Raw genomic sequence first — 25,658 nt, forward strand, 5'->3', positions numbered from 1 at the left:
CATCTTTGCATCACCCTAACTCTAACCCAACACCCTTTGCTGTGAATGGAGCTCCACATGCAGAAAAACATAGTGAGTCTGCTGGGCTGAGAGCCATCCTCTTACACCTGGCCTCAGTTCATGTGCTTGCTCTTCCTAGGCTCCTCTTCCTTTTTCCATCTCCATGGGGTACATGGCGTGCCCAGCCAGGCAGCGCTTCTACTTGAGCCAATGGGCTGGCCGCCTCAGCATCCCTGAGCTCTCCTCCTCCTGCTTGAGACAAAGCAGAACTTTAAAGGCAGCTGGAGTCAAAAGGGCCTTTTCTCTGTTGAAGCTGCCTGTTCATCTGTAAATATGATCAAGGGTGGCTTTTTTTCTTGGGAGAGGCTGAGTGTTCCCTCAGTTTTGCTTTGAAGTCAGCCAGCTGCATTCAGAGAACAATCTGGTGTGAAGGCAGGCTGCAGGGGACTGCTCATTAACAACCCTGGGCAGGCCAGGCCAGGGTTAGAGGATGAGTTCTTCACACACTGAATTGTCCCCTGTCCTTTACAACTACAATCATCCCTCCCGACTCCCCCAGCCCTCCTTTTTTTTCAGGAGGCAAGAAAGAAACATTTTTGTTTAAATTCCCTTCCCCTACATTCCTGCCTAACTGTTCTTGAGGACTGAAAATCTTGGGTAGATGTTTATCAAGGCCATAAATGCTGAGTTCCTTGGAGGTGTAATCATGGGACACAAAGAAAAAAAAAATCTCTTTGCTTTCTAGCTACTGCTGGGTTGCATGCCAAACAGGTAAGAGAGACTCATTTGCACTTCACAGGAGACAGCTGCAGCTAACTTGGCACAGCCCCTGGGTTTTCCCAGGGAGGTTTTTTGGCTGCAAAGTATGTCAGTTAAGTACATTGGTTAGTGACTGTCCTTGGCTAAAGGGAAAAAGAACATCACAAGAATGAGGAATTTTCCGGTTTTTCCTCTGGCTGAAACGACTCCTGAGCAATTTCGTTGTTCAAACAACTGTCCAAGTAGTGGATAATTCTCAGTACAATGTTGCTGATTCAAATCAGTTTTGCTTTAAAAGAAAAGCCTACTGTGAAATTGTCTATGGGAAGACATCCTTGACAAAATTCACAAATTGGAAAGTGTTCTGGAATGATGAAATCAGACCAAATATTTGGTGGAAGGGAATGGGACATCTTTTTAAGGGAGCTGAAAAAGTTTCCTGTTCAACTTGCAGCATTTCAGTTTCTAGGACATTAGAGCAAAGGAAGAGATACTGCCCTGCACCAAACACTTTCTTATCAAATAGCTTCTTGGGATAGCTGAGTTTTCCTCCAGCAGTAGTGAAGATTGATTGCAAACAAAAGCCATACAGACAGGGGTAGCTTTCAGCTTGAAACCAAAGCTTAAAGGCAGCTAGGTGGCACAGAAGAGATTAAAGTAATGCTGGTGTGGACCTGCTGCAGGAAGCACCTCCAGCTCGCAGCTCTGCTTCACCTTTCTTCCCTGTGGTACTCGGGGTGCTACCTTAAGGGGCAAAAACAACAGGGTATTTCTGTCGTGGCAGAGCAGCATCCCACTCCATCCCCCTCACAGCTCAGGAATGCAGAGCAAGCTGTGACTGTTTCCCCTGTCCCTGCAGACCTGTGGCACTCCTGCAGGAGCCTCCTGCGCTGACTCCGAGTGTGGCGGCTTGAACTGTCGAACAGCTGAAGGCAAGAGGAAGTGTGGGGGACCTGGCTGCGACGGGCTGGTGACTGTAGCTCACAGCGCCTGGCAGAAAGCCATGGACTTTGACAGAGACATCCTCAGTGCATTAGCAGAAGTTGAGCAACTCTCCAGAATGGTAATACAACAAAGCAGTTGTTAGATATTAAAATAAATAAATTCTTGTAGTTGCAACACAAGTTTAGGCAGTAATTGACAAAGTATGTGCCTGGTTTACTTCAAAATACTTCTTTGCAGTTGTGTAACTTCATGCTTGCAAAGATCCTCAGATAGGGAGCTTGCTAAAGTGAAGCTTCATGGATAACCAAACATTACCCTGAGTTGTTTAAACTAGCACTGGTGGTGTGGATCATGGCCAGCTTTTAAAAGTGTTCTGTGAGTTTTATGAGAAAAAGCATTTTTCATTAATATTACCTCTGACTCCAACTGAATTTTTTTTTAAACGGGCTTTAAAGCATAACCAAATACACAATCAAACCTTCCATTTTCCTGTCTTCAGGTTTCTGAGGCAAAACAGAGAGCTGATGAAGCAAAACAAAATGCACAAGAAGTTTTGCTCAAAACCAATGCTACAAAAGAACAAGTGGACAGAAGCAACGAAGACCTGAGAAATCTGATTAAACAGATTAGAGACTTCCTAATGCGTAAAAACCTTACATTTACATTCTATTTAATTCTAGGTTTGTTAAAACTATCTTTAGCTCTGAATCATCCTCTAAGGGGTAATGCCACAGTTGTGTCCCCGTCCCTTGTTCAGCCAGATGTGGTTTGTATGATGAAATCTGGAAATGAGAAAACAAAGACAATAGGAAAGTGACATGTTGCTGTGTTCATTGCAGCTGAGGCTGCTCTACTGCTGTAGCTTGCCAAGTGTGTTCATAAGTTCTGGCTAGAAAGAGAAGGTGCTATTAAAGGGGAGGAAAGTCAGAAATTGTGAGTTTATCTCTGTAAGAAAGCAGGTAGAGGTTAAATGAGGGCCTTGTTAGCTAACAAGCAGCAGCATGGCCAACCCATTCCTTCTCTGTTTGCATAAGACTGAGTGTACTGTTAGCACAAATACATTTACATACTCTTGGCTTTGTTTTCTGTGGGCTCTTGCTCCCCCAGCCCCAGTGTGGTATAGCTAATCACGAAGATCTTCAAATGGCTTCCAAGAGAGCTATGCCAGCAGGGCCTACACGTCTGCTGCACCTCTCCTGAGAGGGAAGTTTCACACTAAGGAAGCAGTTTTAACACCTTCATTTTCTGTAAATCTGGGGGAGGAAGTTTTTCCCATTATTTTTTCTACTTACGGGAGTAGTTGGACAAGAATTTGAGTACTGAGATTTGACAGGGGGAAGCTTTTACTAACATCTTTGCCATGTGTATCCATCTACTAGAAGACAGTGCTGACCTGGATAGCATCGAGGCAGTGGCTAATGAAGTGCTGAACATGGAGATGCCAAGCACTCCCCAGCAGCTGCAAGCCCTGACAGAAGATATTCGAGAGCGTGTAGAAAGCCTTTCTGATGTTGAGGTCATTCTGCAGCAGAGTGCTGGAGACATTGCCAGAGCAGAAATGCTACTGGAGGAAGCTAAGAAAGCAAGGTAATGCAACTCTGATCTGGATTAGCTGATTTCCATCACCAGTAGCTTGAATGAAACTTTCATTTCATTCTGTCCGAAAACGCAGAGTTTAACTTAGCCCAATGCAGACTCTCATTCCTTCACAAAGGGGCAAAAATGGCCCTTTGCAGTGTGTGACTAGTTCTTTTTTCCAGTTCCAAGTGAAAGCTTTTTAGCATTAACATAGTTTTGCTCCACAGCAAAGGTGCAACAGATGTTAAAGTCACTGCAGACATGGTGAAAGCAGCACTGGAAGAAGCTGAAAAAGCTCAAAATGCAGCTGAAAAAGCCATCAAACAAGCTGATGAAGACATTAAAGGAACTCAAGACCTACTGACCTCGGTGAGTTCTTTATGAGTATTTAAGATACAGAAACAGCACCAAGTCTGACACTTAGAAACCGATGTAAGCCTGTCTAGGGAAGGCTTTTGGGTACAGCAAATCACAGACTGCACTTACAATTAATCTAAACCATTCTTGCCCTCACATAAACTTTTTAGTTAATATGACAGATGCTAGGGAACCATTTGCTCTGAAAAAAAACAAACAGCCAGCAACTACCCAGAAGGCTTTCCTGACTCCATATCCTGTACTCTTGAGTTAGATGAGCAGGATCATAGCCTTCTGACACAGCAAGTGTGCCAGGATCCCTGGCAAGTCACAGCTGTCACCACACTGCTGGTGTACTGGCATAGCCATGCTGTCAGTGTCATCCACCACTGCAGCACCAGACTAAAAGAAACAAATGCTGCATCAAAGTGCTAATTGCTGTAATCTTGTCAGATAATGTATTTTTAGGCTTCATCTCAGCCCTCATAAGACCATAGTCCTGTCTATACCCATGAAGCTGGGCCAGCTTAGAAGATATGCAGCTTCACAAGTCCATTACTAAATGATGGAGTCAAGTTTAGTTTTTCCTGTGGGTTAAGTAACTCTTGCATGTGTAATAAAATCAGGTATTTAAAAATTACATTCCTTAAGGCTTTTCCTGCCCCATATGTACCCCATCTTCAAGCAGTGGGCTCTTCATCCTGACTGCAATTGGCGATTTGTAACGAAACTAAAACACTTTTTTATGTAAGCTCTATGGACATGAGTTGATCAGGGCTTGTTTAGAAAGCTTACTATAAGTGTCTTGAAAACATAACTGTTTCTCTCTTTCTTAGATTGAATCTGAAAATGCAGCATCTGAAGAAACACTGAACAATGCTACCTTACGTCTGTTTGCGCTAGAGAGGAGCGTCGAAGACCTTAAGCAAAAGGCTGCTACAAATACAGCGAATGTGGACAATATAGAAGAAAGAATTGTTAGTGCAAAACAAAATGCTGAAGAAGTTAAAAAGGTGAGAAGCTCAGGAAAGGTGCTAAGAGAGCCAGTCACTCACCCCGGGTTTGGCTAAAGGAATGTTAGTGAACACATGATCCTTTTCCTTTATTGATCAAGTACTGGGGACAATTTTTAAAAAAGGCTCTTAATACACTTTCCAAAGATAGCTGCTTGTCAGTTACTTGGTACCAGATACAGAGAGAAAGAAGCATTGGGAAGTTTTCAGATTCTAAAATATCTGCAGGAAGCCTGTCATGCAGTCACAATCTCAGGCTCTCACAGATTCCTCTCTGTCCCTCAGCTTTACTCTCTGCCACAGGAGAACTAGTAATTTTTTTCCCCCCTCCATAGAGGGTTCATGGTTCTATGGTAGGTGTAGGACCAACAACCCAAACAACAATCAAGCTACAAGAAAAATAATTAGCTTAGTGCAAAGTTTGCTCTGTGACCTTATGGCATTGCTCCCAATGTCTGCTTACACACCTTTGTAATAGCAAAAGAATGCTCATTAACAAAACAACTGAACAATCTGCCAAAGGAAGTTTCATTGCTCTGTTCTGTTGTCTATAGTTAGCCCATCGGCCTCCAGAGAGGCATTTTCTGCCAAGAGAGATGTATTATCCATCAACTCAATTCTTTCCAAACACTAAGTAGTATTTCAGGTGGCTGTCAAGTACACACAAGACTTCCTGCACTGCTGCAGCTTGTTCGCTTATTGGTTGAATGCAGCTGGGTCACCAAACTTCCTAATAGCACAGCTGAGAAACCAACCTTTCAGCTTCTCCAGAACCTTCAACTATGCAGATGAGGCAGCTGTTCCTGTTCCTATAAGGGCAACAAGGGCATTCCTCCCCAAACCCAAGCATTCAACCAGCAGCAGTGCCCATTCCTTGCCATATGCAGCTTCCCAGCTCTGCTGGGGCCGTGGCTTCCATTAGTTACAGAATTGTGTAACCAAATCCCATGAATCCATGCCAAGTGTCAGTATTAAAACGATAACACAGCCACAGATCTGCAAAAGGGCAGCTGATGAGTCTTCACCTCAGCTCTTAAAGTCTTGAATGTGAAAAGGGAAATATCCCAACGCTTTTTCTGCTTTTGTTACCTGAGGCAATTAGGCTCTCGTTGCATGCCGTTAGTAAAGACTGCAAACTGCCGCTGCGATGTCTTTTGAATGAGCTCCATCTTGTGCTTCAATCTGGAACAACAGGTCCTCAATACCGAGCTGAACGACAAGTATAAAACCGTGGAAGATCTCATAGCCAAGAAGACAGAAGAGTCGGCTGATGCTAGGAGGAAAGCTGGCATGTTGCAAGATGAAGCTAAAGCCTTACTGGCTCAAGCAAACAGCAAACTCCAGCTACTCAAAGGTAAGGCTGCTAGGAAGAGGTACATTGTAATCTTAGAATATGAAACAGTGTCATGCTGTTAAAACAACTATTCACCAGCATTAAGGAAAAAAAATTGAAGTTAATTCTTTTTACTGAATCTTCACTGTCCGTATTTTTATGGACAAAACAATCTTTGGAATCAGAGTTCAATAAAAAAGCTGAAACTTACAGTGACACAAACTTCTGGTATGGCATCTTATCACTGCTCCAAGAACCACTATAGGCAAGGAACATAGCTCCTGAGCTTAAGATGAGGACTAACCCACTCAAGCAAGACCCCCATCTTCAAACCATGCTCCCACCATCCCTCCCTGAAAAGCCATTAAAATGAAAATTAATCAGAATACATCAGTTGCAGTTTACACATTAACATTTCCCATTGTCAATTAAAATTTACTGAAATGGGGAGGTAACCTGCCCAGAGCTACTGGGGAAAAAGCTAAGTTTTCCTTCTGTTTTTGCCAGGCCAGGAACTCATTCTTAGCTGCTCCTGCAGCTGCAGTGACTCACTGAATAGTCTTAAGCATAACAAGCCAAAACAATTCACTGTTCTGTAAAAGCCACTGTACAGCAGGGAACAACAATTACTTCCAAGATGAATCAAAGTATACTTTTGGATTTCCACTTATGGAAAATTACTTCCTTGTTGCTGTATGTTCCAATGCTAAGGAAACAAAAAGGTGCCATTCCAGCCTTTGCTTTTTTTTCCCCTAATGAGATTCTCTTCCGCAATGAAAAGAATTTGAATAGTGGTTTCTCCCTAACAGTAATTATTTATATTTTACTGTGTTAAAGCACTACTAATTAAACTGTTTTTTCTCCTCTTTTGCTGACAGACTTGGAAAATACTTACGAAAACAATCAAAAAGTTCTGGAAGACAAAGCCAAGCAGTTGGTAGAGCTGGAAGAGACAGTTCGCTCCCTCTTACAGACAATCAGCCAGAAAGTTGCTGTCTATAGCACCTGCTTATAAATGGGAGCAGGAAATGCCTGTGTTCAGGATGGTTTACAAGTATTACACTAGTTCTTTCTGACATTACACTAAGACCTGATAAAGTGAACAGGTTTTACACTGACTCTCAAGTCACAGAACCAAAGACAAGTAACTTTTTGATGTTGGAAATAAACAGTAATTTTGTATCACTATATGTACCTAGTATGACTCATTAAGTTCCTTCATATTTTCAGTAGCTGAAATAGTAAATCAATTAATCCTTTAGCAAGTCTTGTTTTTAAACTGGTTAGAGATCTAATAAAATCTTGGCTCCAACTATGTCATTCTAAATAAGGGCTGCAATTACTGTGAAATACAGGCTGGTCACTCAGAACAAAATTACAAATGAATGGAAGAAATCCCATCCATGTGTGGTTAGCCAATATTTGGGCTAGAATACTCAAAAAAGATGATTTACCCTGTGCATGGCATCCCTTTAGGCTTAATGCTGGTTTCATGTCACTGATTATGAAACACTTGATGTGTGAAGGAGAAACAGAGGTCAGCACTGAAGGGGAAAGCGTGGTTCACATTTCAAGCACCAAATTTATGTGATAACCCAAGCTTGGAGGATCAAGCCTCTCTGAAAAAGGAACTACAGTTCACAGGGCACTTCATGTGAATCAGTTAAGTACACAGACGTTGCTCTTTAAGTACAGTTTGCATTTAAAACATAAGACTTTTTTTTTTCCAAAGTGCAGGAGTAACATCCAGTTCACCAAACTTCAGTTCCAAGTCATGCAGAACAGTGCACCTTCAGACAATTGCACTGTGCAAATCAGTTTGCAACATTCATCAGCTAACAAATTTGCATCCAAAACTACAACATGCTTTTAAACATCCTGACTGCTAACTGACCTAAGGAATACATCTGCATATGTACTTTGGTCAGCACTTTATCCTACCTTGCCTAACATCAGCAAAAAGTAAGTTAAAACAACTATGGCAAAATGTATCACCACCTAAGCAAACTGAAGAGCAGTATGGTTCAATAAATATACCTTATGCTGCACAGGTTACAAAAGCCAGAGCAGAAAGTCCATGGTAGGGATTACCATACCAGCACTGCACACTGTTGAGTGCCAGTACACTTAGCAGCTGTTAAAAACACAATCTACAAACTTTACAGCCTTCAGACTTCACTGCTATCAGACCACCGACAGGTGGCTCAGTAGCTCATCTTACCTTGAATTTTATTTTCAACTGTCTGGGACACTATGTTTCAGTATAAGTTTAGTAGTATTATTCTTGACTACTTTCTCTGACTTTCTAAACTTCACTTAACAGGAACAAAATGAGATACGAGAATTTGTAACTGATGAATCTTATGGCTGAACTGCACTGAGATTTGCCCCAAGTACAAATTGGAGCATAGGAGGTTTAAGGTGAATATCAGAAAAAAATTTTTTACTGTGAGAGTGACAGAGCACTGGAACAGGCTGCCCAGAGAGGTTGTAGAGTCTTCTTCACTGGAGACATTCAAAACCCGCCTGGACGCATTCCTGTGTGATGTACTCTAGGTGACCCTGCTCTGGCGGGGGGTGTTGGACTAGATGATCTTTCGAGGTCCCTTCCAACCCCTAAGATTCTATGATTCTATGATTCTACTGAGGCAGAGGGCAGCAGACACAAAGCTGTTTCTGCAAGAGCAGAGCTTCTAGAATTTACAAAGTGCCTCACTAACACTTAATAGCATTTGCCTGTGGCAGGTAGAAGTGGTAATAATGAAATGCCTACATCAGAAGAATAGTTTTTCTTCCCCCACTGTTGTCTCCCCTTTGCTTTCCCCTCAGCAACTTCCTACCAACACCTGAAAGGAGATCCCCATTAATTCACTTACTCCAATTCACACATCATCTGCATCATCTCATAGCCTGGTGATAACTTCAATGACCTGTTGTGGTTTAACCCCATCTAAACTTAAAACAGGAGTTAAAAAACCCCCACAAAAGAAAAAAGAAAAAAAAAGTATCAGTGGTGATTGCTGATTAACTGGTATCTTAATAAAATGCTAACATGGCATGTATTTCCATCACTCAGTATGGATACTGGATCAATACTTAAATTCTGAACAAAGGCAGGATACAACCATCTTGTCTATACAAAAAAACAAGTAGTTTTTGCACCATTTTCTGAATGCACGTATCTCACCCCTCATGCTATTGGTGTAACAGAAAATGACACACGCAAAACCAGTAGGTATTAGGGTGATCTTCAAGGTAAATGAGCCTAGCAAAGAAAAAGAAACAGCACCTTGCAAAACAGAATTTAAAAATGAACTACTGGATTCAGGCACATTCCCTATACACCTAAGAGATCTCCCAAAGATGCTGTTTCTGAGTTTCATCATGTATCCAACACAACCTAGATACTAAAAGTAGTAACAGGACCCATCAGCAAACAAAACCCAAGAAGATCCTCTAGCCATGTTAAATATTTATTAAGCTCTCTTGCTACAGAAGAGACACAAAGAGAGCACAAAACAGAAAACAGAAGTATGTTGAAACTGTGTGAAGAGCTGACACTGCAACCCCCGTGTGTGGAAGCTGCAGAATAACCTCACATCATAGCACTAAACAGCAACCCCTGCTCCACTACCCAGTTGTAGCATTTCAAGTTTAAGAGAGTTGGACAATGGAAGCTTCAAAATAATAATAAAAAAATAGTTAGGATTAAGATTGATTTTTCTTCAGTCTTTCATTTCTCTGTCAGCACTTGATTTTTCCCAATGAGTTTTCAATATGAAAACATGATGTGTGGAGAATCACACACACACACAGAGTAGTTTTCTCTTTAAAAAGTAAATAGAGTTTTAATTGAACTATAGGAGCCCCCCTTCTCCCAAAATCCTAACACTACTATGTCAAAACAAATTTTGGTACTTGTATGTAAGAAAGTTAATCCCTTCAGAAGGAAACACATTTTTGTGCGGAAGTGACAGTGGCATTTTAAGTGCCAGCGGCATTGCAAGTGCCAACATTGAGCTGGCTTTGTCTATCACTACCTCAAATAAGGAAACAGCAGTTATGCTGCACACTTCTCCAGAATTTTGACCAGCACACCTGATAATCCCATGCAACAGCAAAATGTTTGGTTTTGAAGAAGAGTTCTGTCAGGCTGTTTTTCTGCAACATTCACCATGTAAATAAATGTAATATTAAGTATTTAATTTACAGTGACTGGATAATTCTGCTTGTTCCAAACTATACTTGTTTAAATATCTGATGTTTACAATGAAGAGATTAAATTAATTCAGTCCTAAAATCCTCAGACTTTGCCTTCCATAAGGGCCCACAGTCCACTTTCAGAGGTGTACTATACATGTACAAGATCTGCTCTTTCATTTTAGAAGTTGATAGCTTTGCCAAAAGATGCTGCTAGGTTTGCTTCCCTGAAGGCTTCTGACACTGTCTGTAGAGAGCAAACACAAAAAGGTACAAGTCATTAATATTTACATGTGATTACAGCATGTCTGTGTAACCTTGGTGTTCAACAGTCTGGTTAGAAAAAACTTACTGGATGGGCATGGCAAACTCTGGCTATATCTTCACATGAGGCTCCATATTCCATAGCAAGGGCAGCTTCATTTACCATTTCACCAGCACCCTGTAATTTAATGTTATTTGCCATTAGCACAAACCTTTATGCAGTTGTCCAGGTTCTTCTGAGTCACTCATAGCTTGCAAAGATAAATCTACACCCCCCCCCAAACCCTGTATTATAACCAGCACTTCAGTTGTGTTCTCATGTCAGTCACAGGTACTTTTATCTCTTAGGTGACTGCTCAAGCCTAGTGCAAGTCTAAAGATAATTCTCAATAACAATACTTTTTTTTCTTATTGAAGAGAGCTGAGCAAAATTTGGGGCATTTTTCCATCACAAGACACTGATCACATAATACTCACATTCTGATCAAAGCAACTGTACATTATCACTGCTGAAAACAGACCCAAAACTTCAGTGCCCTCCTGAGAAGTTAAATAACTATTAACTAGATCAACAAAAGTGTATTGCTACATCTGCACCCTCATTTTTATTAATGTGAAATATATTTATGTGTATTTACCCAGGAAACCTTTCCTTGAGGCATCAAAAATAAAAGAGTGAAATCTATTACATTTTTAATGTTCAGATCTGTAATTTTAATATTTACCCCCAGCTCTTTCTGATGCAGGAAATTACCATCTCACACAGATAAACCTAAGCCAGGCTTCCTCTAAGCACTTGTAAGTATCTCTAGGGCAGGTGTCAGGAGAATGGGTCCAGTCTCTTTTCCACAGTGCTCAAAGACAAGACAATGGGCAATGGCACAGGAGCTTCAAATTAAACATGAGGCAAAACTTTACTGTGAGAGTAACAGAGCACTGGAACAGGCTGCCCAGAGGTTGTGGAGTCACCATCTCTGGAGACATTTAAAACCCATCTGGACATATTCCTGTGTAATTTACTGTAGCTGATCCTGCTCTAGCAGGGAGGTTGGACTAGATGATCTTCAGAGGTCCCTTGCAAGCCTAACCACTCTTTGACTCTGTAAGAGAGAAAATAACTAGGATAAAGTCTTATTCCCATCATAAATTATGAAAATTGGATGAAGAAACAAAAAGCCTGTCCACCAGTGCTGACAGTGTATCAGTTCATAAGAATAAAATTTCCTCTCCAGGAAAACAGAGAGCAGTTTTAGTGTTTCTTCTAAAGAAAGCTGTATAAAAAGACGCATGGAAATGTTTCTGCTTACATTTTTTTTCCCTAAAGATTATTTAAAGCTAAGGTAAACAAAACAGAGATTAGGATCTAACTTCAGACTGCAGGACAGTGGAAAGTGTCACTTTTACAAAATACAGTTTTCTGACTTGCAATTTTTACAAAGGATTTTTAATCCAAGTTCCGTAAGTTAGTGCCTCCAGATTTGGTGACTGCAGCAAAAGGTTACCAACTTTGCTGAAGTCTGAAATTCATGGGGGGAGAAAGAAAACACTCATGAAATAGTCACAAAAGTCTTTTTAACTCCCTCAACTTCCAGAACCTGAGTCAACAATATTTGGTTTTCTCTTTAGTATTTGGCAGTATTCATAAAAAAACCCAACCAATCAAACAAAAAACTGTTCAGATAAAACAATGAACCTTAGCAATTCAAGAGAAAAATAAAATGCTGAGTCTAAGAGTAAAGTAACAGAAAATAGGGGGGAGGGCAGGGCTGCAAAGAGAATAGTAGAAGAAAGTAACTATGATGGACTCAAATCTTCTCTATTTTTACAAGCACTTCTCACTTGACAACTATTTTGCAATGCTAAATAAAATATCTTTACAAGGCCAAGACCACAGCACAATTCACAGTACTTACTGGGCCTAAAATGTGGGCACCCAGCATCCTGTCTGTTGATTTCTGACTAAGTATCTTCACCATGCCATCTGTGTCAGCATTTGTCTTTGCTCTACTGTTCGCAGCAAATGGAAATTTCCCAACTTTGTATTCTACACCCTATAAAATAGATGCATTCATGACCAACAAGAACAATGTAACAACACAGAATTTGCTAAATACAAAAACAGATGCAATAGAAAAATAAAAGGCAAGACACACACAGAGCAATGCCTAAGAATAACAAACAAACTGAGTATAAAGGTGTAAAGATTTATAAGCAAATAACAATATTAACATAAGGAACATAAGCCAGTAAATATGACCCTATTCCTTGGGAGAGTGGCATGCAGGAGGCAATCATTCAATCATACACCCTGAGCAACAAATTCAGATGCAGAAATTCTCCTGTAAAAAGTAGCCAGATAAACTACTAGGCAATGTAACCCCACCCAAGGTGGGAAAACAGTTTTGTCTGAGAAGAAAACACACAGTACCTCTTCTTTCAGCTGTTCTTCTGATTTGCCAACCCAGGCCACTTCAGGGTGGGTGTATATCACAGAGGGTACACAGTTATAGTCGATGTGCACTGCTCCCCCAGCCATCCCTTCCACACAGATAATCCCTTCATCCTCAGCTTTGTGGGCCAGCATAGGTCCAGCAACTACATCACCAATAGCATAGATGCTATCAGACCAATGAAACAGAATGAGACACTGTTTAAAAAATTCCTAGCACACCTAGGTTACCTTATACAATAGTCAGTTTAAACTAAAAACTCTAAAACAGATTAAAATACTACATTTCAAAAGCAATGCAAAGTATAAAAGAGCAGTTTCCATAGAATGACCACATTTAAAGAAGCATGAGCAACATGAAATAGTGACTTTTAAATTATATAACTTCAGAGCTCGACTAAGATCTTTAGTTATTGAAATAAAAAGAAGTAATGCGTTTTCCTTTTAGAAAATAAAGCTACATTCTGCAATTAAAGCAAAAAAAAAAGTGCTTTCGGGGGTTAAACTTTAAAAAATAAAGAGTTTTGCTTTAAAAAAGTTACAAATATTGTCTTACTTACTTTGGAATTTTGGTTTGGAACCTGTTATTGACTGGTATTCTCCCCTTCTTATCAAGTTCGATTCCAATATCCTCAAGACCTAAATTTTTGGTAAAAGGACGCCTACCGATGCAAACCAGGAGCACGTCACAGGTTATTACTTCTGCCTTGCCACCAGCAGCTGCTTCAACACTATAGAAAAATAAGTAGCAAAAAAGCTGTAACCTTTCAGTATTGTATTTCTCTGACTAGTAACCAATTGGATCCAGATAGTGACCTACTGCCTGGATCCAGCACCACAAACACATTCAGTCTGCCCCACACTTCCTTGCAAGAGTTGAAGAGGAAGGGACCATAACTCTCACTACATTTGTTAACTCTTAGATACTCAGGGTATATATCCACTATCAAGTAGCGTGATCTGATAGATCAAATCTGCACAGCAAAATAATTGGTGCCAAGTACTCAACATCCAAACCATCTGTGTTTCAGAGGGGGCAAGGCTATGCATTCCAAGCAAGCTTTCCTGTGGCCCAAGAGCCAAACACCTGTTAGCAGCTGCCCTGCATCAGGTGCAGCCCTCAAGGGCATCTTTGTGTTTAACTGCACCCAGAACAAGTTCCCTTCATCTGCTCCGAGGGCACAAGAACCAAAGCCATGGAAAGTGAGGGTAGCTAGGAAGTGTGTTTCAAAAGCACTCTCCTGAACCAGAAGGAAACTATAAATGTTGAAACTGACTGCAAGAGACCCAACCAACATCAGCATGGTATGTTAAGAAACCCAAATCTAGGATCTTTACTACAGTGAGGTACAGACCATCCCCACATAGGGCAAACAGAAGTCACAATATTAAGATTACAATGAAAAAACATTTAAGATCACTTTTGTTAAGTAACATTAAGCATTTTCTTAAAACTCCAACTACAGTTCCTGCATAGACAATAGGTTAAAAAAGTAGTGCATACCTACCTTTACAAAGCAAATTTGCTTTTTGTGTTTCTATATTGACTGTTCATCTGTAAGACTTCAAAAGGCCTGAGTGTGGCAATTAAAAGACATTCTGGAGTAGTTATCATTTATTTCTGTTCAAAAGCAGTAAGATCTCTGCCATACTTATTCTGAGACAAGAGGATGTATGGACAAAAAAACCCCTTCCAGTAAGCAGCCAAGAATTAATGGCTTGAAAATTACTGTATGAACAACCATGGTATTTACATTAAGTATACCAGAAGCAAACAGGATCCATGAAAATTATTATTTAGATTTCTGTTTTTACTGTTGATCTCACTAGATCAACTCTGGGTTTAGATTAGCACACCTTCAACTCAAGTCAATAGAACCTCTCCTGTACAAGCAATCTAGGACTCAATAAACACAAAACTATGAGCTCTGTCAGCTGCACTTCAGGATAAAGTTTAAGTTTCAGTAAAGAAGTACATTTCATCCTAAATACTTTTTTCCTGTTTAAAAAACAGTATCAGACTGTATTTTTAGATAGGTTTGATGGACTGGAAAGAAGAATATATATGGCATTCCTTTAGCTTTATGTTAAACACTTACGCTACATCAATTTTTCCATCTGGTTTCTTGGTAGCACCAGTAACTTTGGTGTTCAGCTTAAACTTAAATCCCTGTTTCTGAAGAATACGCTGGAAGTTTTTAGAGATCTCCATGTCAATTCCCATTCCACCAACATGGCCCATGAACTCCACAGCCGTCACATCTGCACCGAGGCGCTGCCAAACTGAACCCTGCAGTCACAAAAAAAACAGGTAAAAAGAGTTTTTGAAAAGCAAAGGTAGGATTTCTTTAATATTTACCAGACTAACTTTTCAGAAGAGGACAACAGATAATGGCAAACTGATCCGTTTTTACTGATAAATAAAACAAGTCCCATTTTCCCCAGCCTTTCCACAAAAAAATTATTTACACTGGCTGTTTCCATACCCAAAACCTCAATGATTGAATTAACAGAATTAAGCTTTTGAAGAAATAGCTAACAAAATAAAAATAAGTTAGGTATGTCTTAGGTTATACATATAGAAAAATTAAAAAGAATCTGGATGTAGCTCAGAAAAAAATAAAGGAAATTGCTCGTGGTGTTCTAATACCACTACAAAATAAATCAAAACAACACCTCATGAAGGAACTTTTATGCAATAAAATGTAACCACTAGCTGCTTCAGTATGTATTTATAACCATAACCACTACCAGCTTCACCAACAAAACCCATATACACCCTATTTAGCTGCAGTTACCCACATCCACTCAACACAGTTTTTCACTTGCTCTTTCCCTGCTTAACAGCCAGATGATGTGCAAATGTTCACACAGATGCAAGATCAGCAAATATATATTATTTTTGAAGAACGAATGAGGCAAAAGGACTTGGACCAAAATGAAATACTAAGTCTTTGCTCCTTTGGTTGACAGATAGAATGTGTACAATTCTATCACATTAAAAATTTACTTGGATTAACTGCTACACACAAGAATTTATCCTGGCTTAAAGTGAACTTCCCTTAAAAAAATTTTAAAAAGGAAGTTCTCATCTATACATAGAGCAGGTACAAACCACAGTGAAAAGTAACACAACCCCAGCCTCCTCAAAAGAAACCCAAACAACCCTGGCTTGCTCCTCTCATTTCCCTGCCTAGCTAGCCAGCTGCAGGAGTACTGATCCTACAAGCACTTATCCCAGCTTTTCTGGTAGAAAAGGGAGCTACCAGGCTCTGAAGTCTGAACAGTTTCACTACAAGTCACTCACTCAAACAACTGTTAAATCACAGCAACACAATGAAATATGACACAGAAAATGACACCTTGTTCCTTTATAAAACCAAGAGATTCAAATATCTTCTCACCAGTTCCACACCAATGACTCCTGCACCAATGACAACCATCTTTTCAGGAACTTTTTTCAGTGACAGTGCACCAGTGGACGACACGATATTATCTTCATCAATCTAATGACAAAGAAATCCACAAAAGGAGCTTTACAATCTCTCACATATATACATTATATATAATAATACAAAGAAGGTGAAGTGCAATCAGATGCAAAAAATTATTACGTGTTAACTTATGTGGATATAACATTGAAATAAAGCACCATTAAGGTTTCAAATACGTACAGTTATTCCAGGAAAGGGAGCAACTTCTGAGCCTGTGGCTATAAGTATGTTCTTTGTATTGATAACTTGTGTGCTGCCATCTCCTTTGGTTGCAGTGACTTGGTTTTTGCCAGTTATTTTTCCAAACCCAGACACATGTACAACCTTTAGAAATTAGAACACAGGAAATTCATGTTCACATCACTTCTATGTTCCATTTAATCCGAATCTCACTGATGTTTTAGAGAAGCTGCTTACACGTACCTTTGCATCCCCACCTGGTACAAATCTCAAAGTAACTGTATTATTTTATTTTAAATAGATTAAGAATAAAGGAACTGTTAAATTAAGAATTTCCTAGAAGAGAAGCACTCAAATTCTGCCCTTGCCAAGTCAGTCACTCAAATTACTTTATCTGGCAAGAACATGAAAATGTAAAAAGCAAAAAAGCGAGATCAGAAAAAATCCTGGATATAACTCAGTATGTAAAATCCAAACTAACCTTGTTTTGTTTGAATAAATGAGCAATTCCACCTGTTAAGGCCTTCACTGCACCACTCTTCTGTTCCATCATCTTCTCTAAATTCAAGTTAATTCCTGTAACTATGGTTAAAAAAGCCTGTCAAGTATTTCAATGTTTTTATGTAAAGAAGCCAACCTAAACACAATCAACAGCTCTGACAGAGTAAGATGTGTCAAATGGCCCCACTTAATTGCTTGTCCACCCATGACTCAAGGAGCAGATACACCCTTAACGCTCCAACTGACAGATAAAGGATATCAATTATAAATCTAAAAAGTTCTGACCAGAAAACTATAGTAGCCTGATTTGAATTATTAGATTTGCCTGTTGGCAGAAACCCTTTGTGCTACCATGCAGAGACTAGTTGCTCTTCATACTCACTTTGCTACCATGCAGAGACTAGTTGCTCTTCATACTCACTTTCAATTCCTCTATTAGCGAAATCCTTCCCATGGGCCAAGTGATACAGATGTGAGTTGTTCAGCAGGGCCTGAAACACACACACAGAAACATCAACTGGGACATTATTTTTAGAACTTCATAATTATACTGTATTTTCTCATATAATGCTAATGGAATCTCTCTGAGCAAACAGATTAGAAACAGCAATGCAGTTAGGAGGGATCCTGCTAAGAATGTTATGTCTATTACTGCAGCCATCACAGACCTGGCACTTCCTCCCTTCACTTCCTGGGTGCTAATGAGGCAGATTCCTTTCATCTAGCAACAGCACTGTTCTTACAAGGCCCTAATTCAGAAATTACTTAAAAATGGATTGACAACATCAAATACTAGGCTCTTCTGAATTTCTTCTTACTTCTCCTGTCTTTCAGAGTGCATACCTTGGACTTGGTTTTTTTCTCCCCACCAGCACTACTCCCCACCAGCACTACCAGCCCCATCCTGCAGGCCATCTTTTGGGACTTGAGAACACTGATTTAGCTTAGATTCATATTTCAAGAGCTAATTAACTACAGTCTTTCTATGCTTGATGGAGAGAAACAGCTCTCTTCAGAGAGAACGGAACCTCCAATCAAAAACCAGAGTTCATGCTTTTTTGGGGGTATCACTCTCCCTCTAATTTAGGTTTACTTTCTCTACCTCTAGTGACACAGTTCAGCATTCCTTTAATGTAAGGACATCATGCTGGACAAAGCTACTGAAATGAGGCAACAAAGAAGTTCAGGCAGTAAAAGAGGTACAACCATCTGAAGTAGTTAAGGCAGACTACAAGAGATACAACCAGCTAAAACAGTAGCCACTACTGGGTACAACAGACTCAACAGCTGAGTAAGACACATCTGCATATCCTACTCATTTTCATCCTCTTCCTCTCTCGCACCAGGGAAAGCCCACAAAGCAGTTTGCAAATAAAACACTTCTATTGAGCAAATAAAATGTTAACCTGTTGTGTTAATTATATTTATGTGGGTCCTTAGCTCATTTGGATTACAATTCCAGTTTTTAAAGAATGTACACCAATCTTGGGAAACTCCTCCTTTATCTTTTTCCAAGTGATGCCTACAACAGCTGATGTTTTTAATGAAGTTATGACAAACTATGTACACTTACCTTGGATGGAATACATCCAACATTCAAACAGGTTCCACCTAGTGTTTCATTTTTTTCTACACAGACAGTCTGAGGAAAAACAAAGGGGAGAAGGTAGAAGTTTTAGCAGTACTATGCTACCATTTACTTACAGCATATCTCACAAATTAGAACTGATTACAAAGACCAGGCATTTGTCTAGTAATCCTTCCTGTCTCATTAATTTCATTCCTAGATATATTTTGTGGCTCAGATTTCCCCTCCCCACTGCACCATTTATATTTTCATAGAAGTTTAAATGCTGTTCTACTTCAACAATCCACAAAGTTATCTCAATTAAATACATCAGATCTGTTAAAGATGTTCCTCTTACAATTAAAAAAAACCAAAACAAACAACTTGCAAAGAGCAAAACATTTAAATCATCCAAAATTCCTAAAAATCAAGTAATCAAAAGCAAATAACAGATAACAGATCAATGAACCATCACCAGTTAAAACTGCAGGAAAGATTATTTTCTTTAAAGAAAACAATACAAAACCAATCCCCCAAATCACAAACAAGGAAAAAAACCAAACAACAGAAAATTTTTACACGGTAGAAGGCCTCAATCTCAATTAAAACCTGTAGCACTACACACCTTTTTTCTCAGGTACTAATAGCTCAGTAACAACATACATCTAAAAGCAAAAGTATTTAAGTTAAAAAAACCCCACAAACATAAAGACAACTCAATTATCTGCACTAGGTCACAGTAAAACTTAATAGAATCTGAAACATTTGCGTTTTGGTACACATTAGAGGGCTGAAAGAGACAACAGTGGAAACCAGTTGTGGGAGTCCTGAGCAATGAGGGACAACACTCAGAATTACAGAAAAGTTTATGTGTAAGGGACCTCCTCTGGAGGGCATCTAGTCAAATCTCCTGCTCCAAACACAGTCAGTACCACAGATGTACCAGCTGGCTCACGGAAGCCTTGTACAGCCATGTTCTGAAAATATCCAAAGGTGAAGACTACTAGGTGGCCCTAATTAACCCAATTTTGTCATGAAGTCCAGAAGTCACACTTAAGAAGCACTGGGATGTTATCAGCCAGCAGGAACATGCTCAAGACTGCTACCATCACCTTCTCAGGCTTCAAAATAATTGAGAGGAATAATGCAGAGCCAAGATAGTGAGCTGGTCTCATGCTCTGTACGTGTGTTTTACCAAGTTTAGAAAATCTGAAATGCATTATGCACACATTGCTCTCACAATACTCAAATAAATGACCCATCATTAGTACATATCAGGTAGAAGTTGCCTCTTTCAAAAGGCACTCAAAGAACAACAGAGGTGAACATTAATAATGTAAATTAGATATCACAGTATTTCTATAGATACACTTTCACCTGCAAAATTCTAACACAGCATTGGAATTCCTCTACTCATATTCAAAAAGCACATCAGTTGAAACTTGTTTTCTTCTCTTTTGAGTTCCCTCAGGCTGTTCTTCAGGAAAGTCTTCCAGTGGCCTTTTTGTCACTATCTCTCTTTTTTTTTTTTTTTAACAAAAGGTTTACTGACATATCAACAACATCTGGTGGCCCAAGATGTGACAGAATTTCAGTTTCTGAGTATCACACAAACACCTTCCAAATTCTGGATGAATAGCCTGCTGTGTAAGAGAGGTCTCATCTTACCTTAAATCCAAGCTGAGCTGCTTTGATAGCAGCAACGTACCCTCCAGGACCAGAGCCAATAACTGTGACATCAGCATCAACTGAAACAAAAACATTTAAGTTATTTTTGTTTCAGCGATTAAAATATTCCTGCAGGAACACCAGCTTATAATTTCTGAAATAAGTAATATCTGAAAAAATATTTTTTAAAAAGCAAAACAAATTATGCAAATTAATAAAGTAGTTTTAGATAGGGAAATTGAACCTCCAATTTGAATAACTTTCTGAACAAAGGGAAAGGTTGTGTGGAGGTATTTGGTCTGCAATAAAAACAGCTACTCTTAAATTTTACAAGGAAAATACTGTAAAATGAAATTAAGAAGCTGAATTCTGTCTGATCCATCACTCTTGTCTTTAAAAACTTCATACAAGATGTCTGGATAATTTATTATAACATTTTCCCAACACAGCTTCTATTGCTGTTTAATGCAAAAGAGAAATGCTCACTGAATATCCCAAGATCAGTATAATAAAGGTGAAAATATGGCTTAGATATCTATGCAACCACTACTGATTATGAACACAGCAGAAGCTATAAGACTTTGTACCTAATTCAGATCTCATAACCACAGTCTCCTTTGAAATATTAATGACCATAACTGTTCTTACGTTATATAAAGTTCAACTTCTACTTTAGCTTGAGATTAAATAAGGGATGTTAGCCAGTATTTTTCATCTAAATCTCCATGCTGACATGAATTCCACCGATGGAAGCTTGATTTCCGAGTCTGAAGAACTGTTTTGGCTTTTGCAGGGTTTTTTGGGTTTGTCCAATGAAATTCATAATTAATTACCTTGATCAGCATAGGTCCTCTGTGACACTGCACAAATTCCCTGGAGACCATGGTGAATTCGATCAAAATGGCTTCTCTAGAAAAGGGAAAGAAACCCTTAAGTTTTAAAACTTTAAAACTTTAACAGCCAGCCCGAGGCTGCCTCTCACCGCACCAACCTCCAGCCCCTCACACAGGGCTCTCAAACCACTCGGTGAGATAAGCCAGGACACCCACAGGAGCTCACGAAGAGCCCCGCGGTTCCATAACCCCCCTCTCGGCCGCAGGCAACACCCCAGGGGCGGTCCTGCAGGCCCCGCGGCCGCAGCGGAGCAGGACGCGCTCCCGCAGCTCCCGGCGCTGCCCGGCACAGGGGAAGCGGCTCAACCCGCCGGCGGCCCCGCAGCCTCCCGCCCTCCCGGCCCCTCCGCCCGGACTTCCCGCGGGCCGGGCTCCCCTCCCGCGCGGGGGGGGGAGACCCGCACCCGCGGATGACGCGGCCGCAGGGGCCGCACGCCGAGCCCAGCCCTCCCGCGGCGGCCTGAGGCCCCGGGCGCGTCACCTCGGCGGGGCCGGGCCTGGGCCGTGCGGGGGAGGCGGGGAGGGGGGGAGGCGGAGGGGCGGGGAGGGGCGGGCAGCCAAGCCCCGCGCCCGCCCCTGCGCGCCCGCGCTCCCGGCCGGGGGTGGGGGCGGGGGGGGCAGCGAGGAAAGCCCCGGCCCGCGCTGCCCGCTCCCCGCGGCGCTCCCCCCGCTCCCCGCGGCGCTGCCCCGCTCCCCCCGCCCCGCACGCCCCGCACGCCCCGCACCCGAGCCAGCGCGCGGGTGACGCGGCCCCAGCGCTGCATCTTCCGCGCCCTCCAAGGACGCCGGGACTCGCGCCTGCGCCGGGAGGGGGCGGGGCCGGGGGGCGGGGCCGCGCCGGGATTGGGGGGGGCTCTTAAAGGCGCCGCGCACGACCCGGGGTGGGGGGGGTGTCACATCACGCGCATCTAATGGCTCGAAGTAGAACTCGGGAACGGACGGAGAAAGTAAAAAATACTTCTTTTCTTTTCTTTTTTTTTCGGAATGAAACCTCGTTCATCTAAATTACAGTGAAACGTTCATCCCTTCGATTTTTAAAGACTGAAACATGTCAAGTCTGGGATATTTCCTTTAGGAAAGAATTTCAAGTGGCTCGGAGGATTTGGTTTCAATGTATTTAATTTAATCAGGGAATAAAAAAACAACGCACTAGATTATATCGACTCCTTTTTTTTTTGGTAACGGAGACAGTTTTGCGGAATTACAGAATGGTTTGGGTTGGAAGGGACCTTCAAAGGTCAGGCAGCCCGACCCCCCTGCAAGGGGCAGGGGCATCTTCCACTTGACAAGGTTGCTGAAAGCCCCATCTAACCTGACCTAGAATGTTTTCAGGGACGGGACATCTACCACCCCTCTGGGCAACCAGTTCCAGTGTTTCCTCAGCCTCATTGTAAAAAATGTCTTCCTTATATTTAGTCTAAATTTACCCTCTTTCAGTTTAAAACCATTATCCCTTGTTATATCACTATAGGCCCTACTAAAAGTCTGTCCCCATCTTTTTTTATAGGCCCCCTTTAAGTATTGAGAGGCTGCAATAAGGTCTTCCCAGAGCCTTTAATTTAATGCTATTCGTGTTCTTCCAGACTATTTGTTCACTAGTCAAAAAAGGATGCACACCCTGAAGTCCTCTGTTATTTTCACTGCAGCCCATCAGTATTTGAAAATGTAAATCCTTCATTGCCTGTGGGGGAACAGCAACAGGCCCAAACCACCTTCCTTCTGTACTGAACTCCACCTGCTTTAGAACATCTGCAGCATTCTGTTCAATTTATGCTAAAACTGCTAAACGTGGCTTTAGGTAAGTCATATCAATTGTCCAATTTGCCCAAAAGTTAAAATATTTTTGGTGAAAAAGAGTTCTCAAGTTTTCTAGCCATTCTGATTTCCTGCATACAATCAGGATTCCCATCAGGTGGCAGTGTTCTCTTATTGCCCACCTCGAGAAGCACTTCACTGAGCACAGGTTTTACAGCTCCCTTAGAAAAAAAAAACAACAAACACCATAATATTCCTAAACACCAGACTTTTTGATTAGAGCAGACTTAAATTATTTGGAGGAACCACCTGAGAGAGGAGCAATTCACCCATTATAAAACAGAGTCAGATCTGTTGAAAGTGCATTATCTAATGAAGCTAATGGAGGCACCTAAAAACGCTGTGTGAAAGCATCTGGTTTCAAAATGAAAGCCCATGTTCAGTGGGCAGAATTCCTCTTCTGTCTTTCTACATCAGGATTTCTCTGATTGCACGTCTAGCAACACTGGGGACTGGATGTGTCTGATATTTCCATTTTAAATCCCCAATTCTTAGGCTGGCTAATGAGAAAGCATCCTGGAGTGCTTTGGTGCTTGCAGTGAAAGTATCATGGTGCCATCATTCCCTCTCATCCTCACTAATGGGCAGAAAAAGGTGCTCAGCAGGACACCAGCAGGACTCCCCTCTGCACAGGCACTGCTGACCACCCGGGAGCATTTATGGGGAAATGGAATTCTTTCCAGACATAGACCTTCATGCCATGAGCAGCTTCATATTGCTGGGAGTGAACAAGACCGTGTTCTGCAACAAGAAAAGGCTCGAGTCTCTGAGCTTTTGGACATGTCATATCTTGCTAAGAGAGCAACATCTGGGCAGCAGGTGCAAGAACAAGATGGGTTAGAGCAAATGGCTGCCTGACCCTGACCCTCTCCCCCTCCGTGGGGAAAGCTGAGGCCCCACAAGAGCTGCTGAAAAGCCCCATAGGGAAATGTCTGCAGAGATGCAGCATCTCTTTGCACCCTTTATGTCCCAGCTGGAGGACTCAGCTGTGGGTCCATGCTGCACCATGAAGTTCTCTCAAATTAGGGAAGACGTTGAGGATTATCCAGGCCACCAGGAAGGGGGTTTGTGTAGTGATTGCTTCAGGACCAAGGAGTGGTGAGAGGATGTAGAGGACCTGGAGAAATGCAGAAAAAATCTTAGTGTCTCTTGGTGGACAGAAGAAGTGGGAAGGCAAAGGGGCACAGGGGAGCACAGGGCTCGACCCCTCTGTCCTGTTTGCCACAGGCCTGGCAGTCACCTCTGAACAGCCCTGCCCATTAACTTGTGATCATGGTGACTAGGGCTGCCTTTATGAATATTTATGAGGATTTTGCTGGAATTTGGAGGTTGTTAAAATATTTTCTTGAGGTTTTACATCTCTGAGTAGTAAAGATCAGCTCCTCAGTGGATTGTCTTGAGGACTGGGGTAGTTGTAAACTGTGATCACCTGAGTACTTTTTGTTCTGGTGTGCTCCTGGCATGACTCCATCTCACCCTTCCTTGGCTGTGGCACTCCTTTCATGAACACTGAGTTTACATTACCTGGGTACACTCCTGCTTTTTATTGCATTCATTAGTACATTCATTACACCTGAAAACAGAATTATTTGTTTGAAACAGACCTTTAAGATATGTCCCCTTGCAGCAAAGATGAAGGGACTGGAGCGTTCCTCTTGAGGAAAAGCCGAGAGATCTGCGACTGTTCAGCTTGGAGAAGAGAAGGTTCAGGGGGATCCCATCAATGTATGTAAACACCTGAAGGGAGGGGCAAAGAGGACCAAGTCAGACTCTTCTCATTGGTGCCAAGTGACACGACCAGAGGCAATGAGCACAAACTGAAACACAGGAGATTCCCTCTGAACATCAGGAAACACCTTTTCAATGGGAGGGTCACTGAGCACTGGCACAGGTTGCCCAGGGAGATTGTGGACTCTCCATCCTTGGAGATACTCAAAAGCCAATCAGACACAGTCCTGGACCACCGGGTCTAGGTGGCACTGCCTGAGCAGAGGGTTGGACCAGAAGACCTTCACAGGTTTCTTCCAACCTCAGCCGCTCCGTGATTCTGTGTCAGAAAAATAAACTGGAGCACAAAGTCTTCTGATGAGCTGCCCTGAGAACAAGAGTCAGCTCTGACTTGGAGCTGGAGGAGAAGAGCTGCAGGCACACACTGAAGTCAACAGAGGGCAACCTGACTGCACAGACTGACGGGGAGATTTGCAAGGACGTTTTTGAGAGAAGTACACATTAAAACCTAGAGCATTATATTTCTTTGAAATACTAAGTATTTTCTTGCATTACAAATCACATTTTTACACATATGCCTGTACATACATTCTATTTTTATTCACCAAAATTATCAAAATATCAGCCTAGATAGACAAATGCACTGGCTTTAGCTTGGGAAAACAACAAAAAGACCTACCACACTGCATCCAAGGACTGGATGGTGGCCATCAGTGTCTTGTACCTTGCAAAGCCATATTTAATAATACACCTTTTCAGATTATTCCTCCTATCTTGTGTAAATCCTTCTGGTAAACTCCTCTCTTTGGTGAGAACGGGCACCATGGCAGGATAAGGCTTTTTGTTTTGCATTGGTGTCCAAAGCCAGGTACTGTACTGCTTTCTGAACTGCTCAGCTTACTGGTGTGCTTAGA

At 41.5% G+C, this 25,658-nt stretch overlaps 2 protein-coding genes across 2 annotated transcripts in view; one reads left to right on the plus strand and one right to left on the minus strand.

Annotated features, from left to right (window-relative positions):
• Window positions 1–7,175, plus strand: part of LAMB1 (laminin subunit beta 1) — a 42,493-nt gene extending 35,318 nt beyond the window's left edge. The window contains exons 27-33 of the mRNA XM_051609071.1: window positions 1,619–1,822; window positions 2,204–2,348; window positions 3,084–3,291; window positions 3,510–3,651; window positions 4,476–4,652; window positions 5,847–6,006; window positions 6,864–7,175. Of these exons, the coding sequence (XP_051465031.1) occupies window positions 1,619–1,822; window positions 2,204–2,348; window positions 3,084–3,291; window positions 3,510–3,651; window positions 4,476–4,652; window positions 5,847–6,006; window positions 6,864–7,000 (1,173 nt within the window). The 3' untranslated portion in view covers window positions 7,001–7,175. The remainder of the gene's footprint in view (window positions 1–1,618; window positions 1,823–2,203; window positions 2,349–3,083; window positions 3,292–3,509; window positions 3,652–4,475; window positions 4,653–5,846; window positions 6,007–6,863) is intronic.
• A 2,267-nt stretch (window positions 7,176–9,442) lies between these two features.
• Window positions 9,443–22,019, minus strand: DLD (dihydrolipoamide dehydrogenase). Its single transcript, XM_051609073.1, has 14 exons — window positions 21,927–22,019; window positions 21,142–21,217; window positions 20,309–20,388; window positions 18,647–18,715; window positions 17,495–17,564; window positions 17,054–17,154; window positions 16,573–16,716; window positions 16,303–16,404; window positions 14,998–15,188; window positions 13,459–13,629; window positions 12,878–13,067; window positions 12,363–12,500; window positions 10,538–10,627; window positions 9,443–10,432 (listed from the first exon to the last, which is right to left on the minus strand). The coding sequence occupies exons 1-14, from the start codon at window positions 21,963–21,965 to the stop codon at window positions 10,367–10,369; spliced, it is 1,527 nt and encodes a 508-aa protein (XP_051465033.1). The 5' UTR covers window positions 21,966–22,019; the 3' UTR covers window positions 9,443–10,366.
• Window positions 22,020–25,658: the final 3,639 nt, after the last annotated feature.

The sequence above is a fragment of the Apus apus genome, chromosome 1, assembly GCF_020740795.1.
Source record: "Apus apus isolate bApuApu2 chromosome 1, bApuApu2.pri.cur, whole genome shotgun sequence".
NCBI lineage: Eukaryota > Metazoa > Chordata > Aves > Apodiformes > Apodidae > Apus > Apus apus.